The sequence below is a fragment of the Macaca mulatta genome, chromosome 1 (genome assembly GCF_049350105.2).
Source record: "Macaca mulatta isolate MMU2019108-1 chromosome 1, T2T-MMU8v2.0, whole genome shotgun sequence".
Taxonomy (NCBI): Eukaryota; Metazoa; Chordata; class Mammalia; order Primates; family Cercopithecidae; genus Macaca; species Macaca mulatta.
Genome location: NC_133406.1, coordinates 29,860,621 through 29,874,211, shown reverse-complemented (window position 1 = coordinate 29,874,211; position 13,591 = coordinate 29,860,621). Strand labels below are relative to the sequence as shown.

Sequence of the window (13,591 nt, the reverse complement as noted above, 5' to 3'; positions counted from 1 at the left end):
GTTAAGCAAAAGAAGTTAGACACAAAAGGCATATAGTATATTATTACCAAGTGCAAAAACAGGTAAAACTAATCTATAATTTAAGAAAGAGAATAGTGTTAGTCTTGGCAGGGAGTGACGATGGGAGGTGGGGGCAGGGGAGAGGAGAGCGGGGCTTATGGAGTCCTAGTCGTGATCTTTTTCTTGAGCAGTATGCTGAATTCCTGACCGGTGGCAACAAATCAGTGCTTTAAGTGCCAGGATAAAGCTCTGGTATTTAAGATGTACTTTCCCCTAAAATAATGAACATTTAAAATAACACTTTACTTCATATGCATTAAAGTTACAGCAAGTTTTGAAAGTAGGGCACATGTTACTAATTTTCCACCAAAATGCCAATGGCCAAGGAAGGTAAATGTGGACCTCCAGAGGGGTCCAGGGACGCAGGCTGCAGCACACACTCCAGTGTGAAATGGCTCTATGTTTCAAATTTGGTTTTTTGAAAAATTCCTAAGAACGTTTACATTCTCGTTTGTATTATCTGGGTTTGTTTAAATATGAGAAAGATTTAAAACATTGTTTCTCATCTTCAAACAAATCCCAATTAAATATTTCAGTAAAATTAACCCTCTGGGAAAATAACTCATGCATACCCTGTGGGGGTAGGAGTCCTCTAGTTGGAGAGGACTGACTTAGAGTTTCCTAATCCTGTAACATGCATTATCCAATGATCAAATGGTGAGAACATCAGACTATGAATGAGAAGACCTGGATTTCAGTCTTGACTCTGCCACCCCCAGCTGTGTGATCTTGGGCAAGTCAACATCTCAGAACCTCAATTTCTTCATTTATAAGCTATGGAAAATAATGGATATCCAACATGTGGTTGGCTGACAGGTTCAAACAGAATTATGTGCCACTTTGCCACACCAAACACATTTTTAGAATCAAGCTGGATGCACTTCATTCTTTGATGGAGAACTTCTGGTGGGGTGAGCTACAGAGAAGAGGCCATCCAAATGGGCTTACCATGGGGTGTTATGTGTGTGTTAGCTTTAAAGTCCTGAGCAAAACTCTGCCGCTTTGACTGTAGCCTGTCCAGAACAACCGTCTGTCATAAACTTGCTATTTCTTTGTGCTGCTGTTACCTGGTATGTTTAAGTAACGAAACAGCTGCTGCATTTCAATAGACAAAGGCTTACAGTATGTCTGAGGCAAGGCATTTATTGCTAGGCTTTAAACTTCTTAAACAATTCCATATGGAGACTTGAGTGGCAGAACACTTAATGTAAACTTTCAAAGGAAACTGCCCACCAAATTCTGAACTTTATGAACGTTGGCTGAAACATATTCTTTTTCAGAAGGCCGAAACATATTCTTTTTCATTCCCATTTTAAAGAGGAAAGGCCAGAACACCGCTTTTGATAGACCAGGAAGAAATAGAGGACCCTGTTTTAGGCATTTATTGGTTCTGAAGGAACAATTAACTTTTTGATCCACACTCATTTAAAGATGCAGCAGGGTTAAGTGAATGGAATTTAGAATTAAGAGTGAAAAGACTAGTTTTCTAGTTGTGATTTTATTATTAGTTCTTTCATTTGAAGGTCTCTTCGCTTTGAATCAAATTAAAAAATCTAGATGGCACAGCGCTGGGTGTTCACTGTTTCAGTTTCCATGGACTCAACAGGTCACATATGGAATGAAGAAAATAGGCTTGGGCATTCTGTACAATAAGATGCCACGAGAATATGACTACATTAATAAAAGAGATATATATTTTTCATATATAGAATTATACATATATAATTTTAAAATATATGTATTATATGTAAAACTATACCTTTTTATATATGTTTAAAAAGCACATAAAATAATACCCAAGAAAAGCAGTCATTCTAGATATGTAAAACTAATTTCTGGTAGATACAAAAAGTTAAATTTCAAACAAAGATAGCCACAATTTCATAAGAATTCAGCACTGCATGATACTTTCGCCTTCTCCACATTCCTATTAGTTTTTGCTTCAAGATTTGACCTTGGAGATCAGATCTTAATTGAAGTCTCCTTTCTCACGACTCTTATGTGAGGTCTCTCTCAAGACAACTATCAGAACTTTACCTCTGAGGATAATATCCTGTAGGTGGAGGTTTAGTCATTTGATTAAACAAGAAAACACACCAGTGAAGAGTGAGGGAAACTACCCCTGCATTTCTTTCTTTCTTTCTTTCTTTCTTTCTTTCTTTTCTTTCTTTCTTTTTCTTTCTTTCTTTCTTTCTTTCTTTGTGTGTGTATGTGTGTGTGCATGTGTGTATGTTTTTCTTGAGAAGGTGAAAGTAGGATAGATTTGCAAAAGGGTTTTTTTTTTTTTTTTCCTTTTAGCTAATTCGTGTCAAGCTACTCCTCATAGCTATAGGCAGGAAGTGCTATTTCCTGTGCTGATGATTTAATATAGTGCAGAGCAAAGCACTGTTTGAACTGATGGCAGCACTAATGACTCTCGGTGAAACAGTGAAAAGATAAATGATCCTTAATCAGGAAAATGTTTAAATAAGCAAGTGCCTGGATATACCACAGCAAAACAACCTGAATTCATTTAAGTAAATGAAGAAGGTACTTTTAAAAATACACAGACTATTTGTTTAATACTTTATATCTTTCTAAATGCCTTACAGTCACTTTTATTATAATCTCTGATGATTCTGTGAGGTATCTCAATGTAGTTTTAGAAGAGACTGACTTCAACTCAAAGGGGCAAAATGATTTGCTTCAGGTTACACAGTAAGCCATTGGTCAAGCTTCATAGTTTGCACATTTTTAATTTATTGCTTACCTGTTGCTGATTCTTCAAAGCATTCAGCTAACCTTGTTTGAATAAACATGTGTATGAAAATAGTGTTAAAAATAAGATTGTTCACATGAATGCTTGGCGTTTCTTACAGTCAAGGAATGCAGAGATCATGGACAATGAATGGACTGTCGTATTTAGAAATAAAATTTTGAAATGAACCAAGAAATATAAATAAGGGCTATTTACAGTTCTTAAATAGGCAGTCGTATTACTTTCTTACAATTATATTTTTCACAGTACTTTCATATGTACCATCTTCTGGAACAAATCCCTAAGTCAGATACACTTACTACAATTAGTATTTTACATATGGAGGAAACAGACACATGAAAGAGACTCACCTTAGGTCAACAGAGCTTGTAGCAGAACTAGGTTTAGAACCCAGGTTTCTCCTAAATTCTACTTTGGGGCTCTGTTTACTACTTTGCCATCAATTTTAATTTCTTACAAGCAATGCTCATGATTTATCATTGGATTACATAAAAAGATGTCCTTAGAAGATAACTAGGAATAAAATTATTGGTGTCTCACTTGTCAAGATTCAGAAAAGCCCCCTATAAAACACCTCATTATAACCTATCTTATCTAAAAGACTATTTCTCAAATAACTTGTGGTATTATTTGTACTGTAAAAAGTTAACTACCAAAAGAACTAAATCAAACATAATTTAAGTATCATACTTTGACTACCATAACCTTGAAAAGGTTATTTAGACCCATTGATGGCTAGTCAAGCAGGATACTTTCAGATTTGAGGTTATAGCATCTTACCTTAGAAAAATAAAATTCTCTGACTTTTTAATCCAAGGGCATAAAGCAAGAACCCCTTTCCCAGGTTAAAATAGCATTCCATAGATTTTTAGAAGCTGAAAATAATCATATTAACATAATTTATACATGTGTGTGCACATGCATGCACACGCAGAGGCATAGGAACAAATATATCCTTTGCCTTTAATCTCGAAGTCTAGGAGCCAGGGCATCTGGTTTCATTGCTGGTTTTGCAATTAATTTACATGATGCCCAGGATTATGGTGTTTTTGTTCTGCTTTACTGTGAGCAAACTCATACTCTTCTAGAAGACAGCCAATGGGGAATACCTCAGTCCTATAGCTAGAAGTTTTAAGTTTTCTTCCCTAAGTTCTCTTTCATTGGTCAGTCACATATCACGTGTAAAGGAAAATGATGAATCTGGGTAATAGTATTTCAACTATCCAGAAAATACACAAAGAAACTGAAGATAATATATGCAACTTCCACACTCAGATGGGTTAGAAGTTAAATGGAGGTAGTTTATAATCACTTACGTTATTGATCATAAGGTGCATTATTGTTTTTGGAATTAGATCTCGGATACATTTGTTGATAATGGACATGTAGGAGTCTACGAGGTTGCGAATGGTCTCCACTTGCCTCTCCAATTGTGGGTCCATGGAAAAGTTTTCTGCTTGCCCATTCTCATCATTTTCAGCCTAAAAGAAAAGAAACAAACCATGGATTATCTCGTATTCATTCAGAAGAAAATAAAATGTCAGATGTTATCAGATGATCAACTTCTGATTAGCACACTTGGAGTTTACATCAGTAGATGGTAACATTTTTCTTATTATGCATCCACTGGTTCTGAAAGGAGATGGGGGAACCTGCAGTTATTACTCAATTTTTAGCCTGCCACATTCTAGGGAAAGCAAGTAAGTATTCTAATTCTGAATGAATATTGAGATGAATAACCAAATAAACAGTGTACCTAACAACATACCTCCAGAGAACAATCTAATCTTAAGCCATTTGCAAGCTGGCCAAAGAATTGAATCCAAACATACGATGCAAATGTAAACCTCTGAGAGGAGTCTCCAGGGATTCTATAGATTAGAAATAACCTTGGCATTGTTCTGGCACTTCTAGGTCTGCTCTGGGATGGATCAGCATTTGGATCCGCCCACATTCAAAGCTAAATTTTGTTGGGCTGGCCTGAAGCCAAAATAAGAGATATAGAAGATAATTTATTCTTCCATGCACTTGCTGGAATTTGTTATGTAAGTTCATGCTTCTGTCATCACTACTAAAGACTGGCTCCATTGTGAAAAACTTACAATTATAACTTCCAACTTGTTATTCTTTGAATAAAACAGAACACATCTATACACAAAGAATTTATTTGTGCAACATGAGAAAAGCATCTGTTTTCTATACTATGAGACTTGACTTAATTAATGTTGGCTTATCCACCAGAGGCTGAGCTGGAATGGCATCTTCATCATTAAGGGCTGACCTATTGGCTTGGCATTGAAATCAATTTAGAACAAATGGTCTCCATTTCAAGTCAGCTTGAACCATCTAAGCCCCAGAACATGACACAGGTATTATTGCTAGTGGTCTGGCTACTTTCTAGCATTTGGAAAGATTTAATTATGAATGTAAAATGGGGAAATAATTTATTGCTTCCATGTAGACATGAAGTACTTTTCTTTGGAAATGTACATACTTTGATCTGCCAGGTTTTCAATCATCCAATCAGTTCTAGGCATAGCACTGTGCTAAATAACTTAACTGGATATTAAATTACAAGCCTTTCCTTTGAATCAATATGCTTGTGTGAAAAGCATATTGATGGGCCACAAAACCAACAATAATGATAGAATTGGTTCTAATCATTTATATAGGCTTCTCTCATTCAGAAATATCTATTGTTCTAAAAAACACATTAAAATAATGCATGCTCAACTCATTTCCCAGTCCTGAGAGCATGACCTCATGATTTGGGACAATAGTATGAGGACATTTCTGAGGCTCCAGTGCATTTTAGGGCCTCCAGGAAAGTCTACTTGTAAGAAACCACAGACCAGAGAAATTCCAAGTTGAGGAGTTAGGAGTTACTACAGCTTGATGATAATGAGGATGATAAAGTGATTATGAAATAAATATATATATATATATGTATATATAAATGAGAACAGACGATGACCTACAGCTTTCTGAAGAAAACATCTTCTATATAAAGAAATATAAGCCTCCATTAGGAATATAACACGATTCCATTTGTCTCTCTGATCTAAAACATTCTTGGATTTTAGATTTTGCCATTGTGTTTAGCAGTCGCAGGTAATGGCATTTCAGCATAAACCTATTACCACTTCCCAGGAACATTTATTGAGCAAATATTGTATTCCAGGTACTGTGCTATGTACTTTATGTAGATATGTACCACAGCCAACCCATATAAGAATATATTCAACCTCTGAGAACTGAAATTTGTTCAATAAATGTTAGATAAATATTATTTTAAGTCAATTTTTTCCTTAGGTATTAAGAAACCAGAACATAGAGTTTCTAGAAAAATTCCTTAAAGTACTGATATTTATAAAAAATAAATGATTGAGTCAAAGGAGAAAAGCAGAATAAATAACATGTTAAATTCATCTCTAGGAATATGAAACACCAAGAAAATTATATTACCATCCACATTTTCATATAGAAACACTAAATTTCCCCATTTTACAGCTTTCTTAACATTTAGCCATGCTTCACTTTTTTGCATATCAAAATAAGCAAAAGCCACTGACTTTCACTTTTTGGAACCAGATGCAATTAGAAAACAAAGTGTCAGAGTGAATAGAGAACTCTGGTTTAATTCTTAGCATTAAAAAAAATTAGAGGCTTTAGTAAATAATCAGTAAAACAATTTGAAATTCTTCTTAGCTTTTGGAAATACTTGCAGACATGTAGTGACATGCAAATCTTAACAATTCTGATAATACAGTGGACATGATGGGGAGTCACAGAGTTCAGAATGCAAATTTGATTTCTTTCCTCATTTTAGAAAGAAAGAAAGAAACAGTAAACTGCCTCTTCTACCAATGTCTAAGATGAATGGGAAAAATGCATATGAATAGAATTTTTCTTTTACGTGAGTAATTGCAGAGAGCAAACACTCCCTTTTCTCTAACCCCAGTTCTAACCAAATTCTCCATTGTGCTCTTTTCCGTATGTATATTGTGTATGACTATATTTTTTCTTTGTTTAAATTATAGGATTGCAATAAGGTTCTTTGCAGTTGAAGCACTGAAGTGACAGCTGTTTATCATTATCCTCATCAAGGGAATGTAAAATAAAAATAGTAATTTGTCTCTGATCTTTGAGGCAAAAAAGAATGGTCTGCAAACATTTAACCTTTTATGTGCAGGTTCAATGATGCTGTTTACAAAACGTGAATAATATTGTAGAAACCAGCTTGTTTCTAAAAAATACAATAGACAGGCTTTCCTATTGCAGTTTTTAAAAATAGCTATTGAGAAATCTAATTCAATTTAACCAATAAAAACACCAGCATTGTAAATGTGAAGACATTTATAAAAATTACCATAACTTTCTTTCTCACTAAATTATTCACATAGTATTTAAGAAACAGGCTGTTATATAAAGTTTTACATTATTTAAAACATACTTTTATCACTACTATTTTTTTTTTTTTTAGAGACAGAGTCTTGTTCTGTCATCCAGGCTGAAGTGCAGTGGCGTGATCATAGCTGACTGCAGCCTCGAACCCCTGAACTCAAGGGATCCTCCCACATAACTGTAACTACATGCCACGCCCAGCTAATTTTGCTTTTTTTTTTAGAGATGGGGTTTTGTATGTTTCCCAAGCTCATCTCAAATTCCTGGCTTTAAACAATGGTCCTACCGCAGCCTCCCAAGTAGCTGAAAATTTTAATTTAAAAGCTTTCTTTTAAAGGTTTACTACTTTAACAGGTGAGGGAATGAAAGTGTTGAATCAGAAATAATTCTCACCATACCTTAGGGCATCTATTATAGAAGCACTGGGCTTGACTGGAATGTCTTTCAGGTGTTTTGTTTTTGTCTTTTCCCTTTCCTTAAATCTCTTATTTAATCATGTCATAGACTTCCTTGAAGACTTTTTCTTAGTAAATCAGGTCATCACTAGGAAAACACTGTTACCATGGTAACGTACCTTTGAATTTTTCCAGCCCTACATTATCAAGAATGGTTTCACTGAAAACCTCTCTCCACTGCCAATCATTCACTTCGAATTTGATGAGGCTGGAAGGGTATGGTTAAGATAGTGTGGATGCTTACCTCACCACAAAAAGTGATCTACAAATACTGTGAGATAAAACATGTGTTTCCAAAAGCTACTGGGATGACTAAATATAGTCCTATGAGAAATGCCTTATAGATATAAAACAATTGTACTGTCGATCGTGATGAAGGCTCTTTTTAACTGAGAGCGATTCCTTTGCTGCTGTTAATTCTGTAACACCATCATCATAATGTTTACATACTCAAATAGTGAAATACTATAACCACAAGAAAAACCCCAGTAGTTTCATTTGTAAGAAGATAACACCTAAAGATTAGGGGGGAAATGACACAAGAGTAATTTATATTTTAGGAATTCTACTTTCATCACCTAAAAACTTGTAACTGTAAAGAAATTTTAAATTATTTTATCCTTTATACTATTTGTTTAACAGGCATTTTTAAAGCTCATTCATTTTAGCATCAGGGTATTAAGGGATTATAAGATCTATGCAATAAAGAACTATGTCTGGTTACAAAGATTGAAACATGGACAAAGGTATGAAACAAAAATCACAGATATTGTGAAGCAAAAATCTCTCAATTGTTTTGTTCTTCAAAATCATTTACATGGATGAGTATAGATACACTATATCAAAGTTAATAAAGTCCTAGAGAAAGCAAGGGCAATAAAATTTAACTAATATGAAAGCAGCATGGGCAGTCATAATAAACTATATAGCAAAATAGTAGCATAGGTATGCAGTTGATCTTATTTACCATATATATATATATATATATATATATATTTTTTTTTTTTTTTTTTTTTTTTTTTTTTTTTGAGACGGAGTCTCGCTCTGTTGCCCAGGCTGGAGTGCAGTGGCGCGATCTCGGCTCACTGCAAGCTTCGCCTCCCGGGTTCACACCATTCTCCTGCCTCAGCCTCCTGAGTAACTGGGACTACAGGCACTGCCACCTCGCCCGGCTAGGTTTTTTTTTTTTTTTTTTTTGTATTTTTAGTAGAGACGGGGTTTCACTGTGTTAGCCAGGATGGTCTCGATCTCCTGACCTTGTGATCCGCCCGCCTCGGCCTCCCAAAGTGCTGGGATTACAGGCGTGAGCCACCGTGCCCGGCGCCCTTTTCTTTATATTATGAGGCAGAAAATCAAAGTTCAATTTAAATACAATTATACTTGCTTCACATGTAAAAACTTCTTAGTAAAAAATAATGCAATGCATTAAAGCAACCAAAAAAACCCATACAACTGTAAAATTCTATGAATAGAATCATTTCTTTCTGGAGTACAGAAGAAAAATGAAGCCATTAAAAGAGCAGCTATCATCAGGGGTTTTAAACTTCCCTGAGGTTCACTGAATACTGTAGTTGATAAAGCTGTCACCTACATCCAACTACAGAACTCCCAAAAGGCCTGAAGATAACTTTTTCAACTATTCCTACACATGAATTACTGAGTGCACCTTCTCAGACATTCCCAGGGCCCAACAGCCTTCGTAGATGATCAAGATAAAAAAAAGACCTGAAGACTGTTTTAGGAAATTTAAGTTAATTTTTGTTAAAAGGAAAGATGAAAGCAAAATCAGAAGAAATTTGCTAGGTTGGGCTGTTGCAAATTTCTTGTTTCCAATATTCAAAGATAGAACGTAAGTGATAATAGCACCAGACCACAGCTGAGTCATCATACAGACAACACGTACATGTCCCAAAGTTGGGGAGCTACTTCCAAAGTTGCCAAAACCAGAACTACTTCTGTCACTGTAAATACTCATAACCAATTAAGAAATAAATTAAAATTTAAAGGAGCTTATCTCAATTTAGGCAAATCTTTAGTTTACAGAAAAATAACTTTATGAAGATGATAAAAATATACTGAGACTTCTGCAACTACCGACATTCAGAGGAAGATTGCTTAAACGAAGATCTATATTCTTGGAGTAATAATCATTGGGTCTGCAGGTTTTTTTCTTTTGTTACTTCTCTCTCTCATTCTTCTGAAATTGAGTGTGTGTGTATGTTGCCTGTTTGACAATCTGCAGGATGTAAAGTACAAAAACACAAAACTATCTTTGCTTCACCCTAATTCTGATATTTACGTTGGCTATCAGATTTGTCTACTTCTTATAAAGTGGCAAAAACTAAGAGAGCCAAGATTGCTTAAAGATCAACAACTATGGCTGCATTTATAATAAAAATTAAAACTATTCTAAGCAAATTTTATAGAAGGATGCAATTATTATTTGAAACAATTCTGTATTATTTTAAATTTTGTAGTGTATCAGATTGTCCTGAGTGCTTTATTAATAAGGTTTGTAAGTATTACGTGAGGTATAAGAGATAAAGCTGATGTTGGTTTTTAAAAGCTTTTTTCCTTAGACTATTTTTAAAGAAATCAGATTGCAACTACTAGTAAACATTAATGAGTTTATAAGTCTAAGTAACTTTTACGATTGGGATCAAGATGTTTCTTTACAAAGCAATAAGGTGACAGTAGACTAAAGATGTGAAATTTGCTAAGAAAGCATTATTACTGTATGTATTTACATTTTCCTTCAAATTTCTCTTTTTTTTTAAGCATGGCTTCAAAATTTCTACAAATACTATTGTTAGTGAGTACTATGTTTTTTCCTCTACCAATTGTTTACGTCTACTTAATCCATATAAACACTTTTAGAATAGATATAATGGCTTCTGAATTAAAGGCGTTTTAGTTAAATGAGCTATTTGATAAAAAGGTGTTTCCTAAAAATCTCATCACAGGCTGGGCGTGGTGGCTTATACCTGTAATCGTAACATTTTGGGAAGCCAAGGTGAGTAGATCACTTGAGCTCATTAATTTGAGACCAGCCTGGGCAATATGATGAAACCTGGTCTCTACAAAAAATTTAAAAATTAGTCAGGCATACTGCTGCATGCCTATAGTTCCAGATATTCAGAAGGCAGAGGTAGGAGGATCACTTGAGCCTGGGAGGCAGAGATTGCAGTAAGCCGAGATCACACCCCGCACTTCAGCCTGGGTGACAAAGCAAGACTCTGTCTCCAAAAAAAAAAAATTAATTATAAGATTTCATACTACATTGGGGGCCAAATGAATCAAAAGTGATATGGTAACATTATCTATCTAATTTAATATAATTCCTAGCAATATTCTTTAATCACTTATAAACTACCTGGCAATATACATAAAATAGAAAGGGCATGATACATAGTTTTAGAGGTTTCATAAATGAATGCATACAGCTTAAGGTAGCATATAAGATAGCTTCACATAACATCAAGGTGGTATGTTTAAGATAAAAGAGGAATTAAAAATAAATGAAATAATTCTGGATGGTAAATCTTGCTATTTTAATAGAATTCTTGTCAAATTTAATTATATTTTTCATAATATTGTGAATACCATATTCTACCATCTGTAGGAGAATTACCAAATCACAGAAGCTATAAGAAAAACTGGATCATACACCTATTTGCAGCATTCATCAAATACAAGTTTTAAAAATATCCACCTGACTTAGAGAGAATACCCCAAATGCTCAATCCACTTTGGTTTGAGGGAAATGTGGAATAGTGATCAACAGTATGAACTATGGAATTAGATGACCTATATTTATATCTTGACTCTGTCACTAATTAGCTTTGTGACTTTAGTGAAGTTAGTTAAGAAGTTACTCAACCTCTCTAAGCCTTAATTTCTGTGCTTATAAGTGAAGGTAATATACACACATTATACATTTCATAGGGCAGAGCAGATGTGATATCACCAAATGAGAATACAGAAATGGCACTTACCACAGTGTCAGACATATAGTAGTGCTCAAAAAAAGTGAATCATTTTTATTATTTGAGATAAATGATGTAAATGACATAAGCGACATCTGAGTTTACAAAATTTATAAATACGAGCTTGAATTAAAAAAAGAATTCAGAAGGTTCCTTGCAGACAAACTCTCCTTCTTTAGGAGTGTTTTCTAAGTCAGAGAAATAAATCAGGCTACAATCTTACTAATGAACGTTTGTGGGTTTATTATACCAAATGTGTCAGATCCTTTGCTACCTATCTGAATATGAGAACACTGACAATCTTCAGAAGCCCTTTCGGCTGTCAGCCCTGACATTTTGCAACTGGGAGAAAAGGAAAGCATACTTAAGTCAAAGCTATTCTGAAATAGCAGATATTAAAGGAGCACCAATTCTCTGCAAGAATTCAAGAGAATTCTAGACATGCTAGAAAAAGAATACAGCATTAATGAATGAGAAAGTGGGCTGAAAGTGATGGCTTTGAGAATTATTCCAGAGACTTTGTGATTCAGTAGTGTGTCAAACCCACAGATACAAACACTTCTATTCGTTCTGAAATTACCAGGCTGTCAAGAAAGATATATAGATTTCCTGGTCAAAAGAGAAAAATAATAGCTTTATCTGAAATGTTCCTAGGAAGGCAGACAAAGAAAATAATTAACAGTCTCAGTTTTCAAATGCCTTCACATATACCATCTCAGTAGATCCTCACAACAATCTTTTGAGACACAAGTACAGGGGGAAATAAATGATGTGGTATGGAGTTAGACCAGTTGCTTCTACCACTTACTAAACTCTGGAGTCTTGAGCAGGTTAATTAATCTCTGTGTGCTTCAGTTTTCTCTCAAATAGAGTAATACTACTACCTAAAATATTCAAAGGTTTGTTGTATGGATTAAATAAATTACTAGTGTAGAAATTCAGAAGAGTACCTGGCACAAAATAATCACTGAACAAATGTCAGCTGTTATCCTCTCTTTTGTAGAAAGAAGAAATTAAAGAAAGGGTAAGGGCTATGCCTGAGATCATAAAGGTAGTAAGATCCAAATAGTACTCCAGTCTAATTTTCTTTGTGCACATTTCATCTTCTTTATATACCATCTCACTGCTTTTGCTTATTAGCAACACCAAAATAAAACTTAGTACTAAAAGGGAAATATAGTAGAAAATGGCAAGTTATTTAAAATGAGAACTTTTTCTTATTTTTTCAGCAGGTGATGATACAGTGTTTTGGTGTCCCAAATAAATAAAATCCAGTACTGTCCAATTGAAATATAATGCAAGCCACATTTCTAGTAGCCATATTTTAAAAAGTAACAATGAAGTGTTGAAATTTACCTTAATACTGCCTTTTTTAACCAAATAGGTCCAAAATATTATTATTTTGACAGGTATTATGAGTTGAGTTGTGTCCCCCACAAAATTCATGTTGAAGCCCTAACCAGCAGTCTACAGAAATGTGACTATATTGAGAGATGGGGTTTCAAAAGAAGTAATTAAGTTAAAGTGGGTTCATTAGGATGGGCCCCAATCCAATATAACTGGTGTTCTTATAACAAGAGGCAAAATGGACATGGGCACACACAGAGGGAAGATCATGTGATGACATGAACCAAGAAGAGAGGTCTCAGAAGAAATCAACCTGACGACACCTTGATCTCAGACTTCTACCTTCTAGAATTGTGAAAAATACATTTATCTTGCTTAACCCACCTAGTCTATGATAATTTGTTATGGCATCTCTAGCAAACTAATACAATATGTAATCAATTAATCAAAATAAAATTTATTAATAAGATATTTTGCATTCCTTTCTTGTAGAAAGTATTGGAAATCTAGTGTATATGTTACACTTACAGCACATCATAATTGGAACTAGCCACATTTCTTTCTCTTGCCAAATAGTACTG

The 13,591-nt window shown here is 34.5% G+C and overlaps 1 protein-coding gene across 6 annotated transcripts in view; it reads right to left on the bottom strand.

Moving 5' to 3' along the window:
* DNM3 (dynamin 3) overlaps positions 1 to 13,591 on the bottom strand; it is a 563,268-nt gene that overhangs the window by 34,639 nt on the left and 515,038 nt on the right. For all 6 annotated transcript variants that reach the window (XM_028850447.2, XM_077999966.1, XM_015124070.3 and 3 more), the window contains one exon: positions 4,135 to 4,299. In XM_028850447.2, the coding sequence (XP_028706280.1) occupies positions 4,135 to 4,299 (165 nt within the window). The remainder of the gene's footprint in view (positions 1 to 4,134; positions 4,300 to 13,591) is intronic.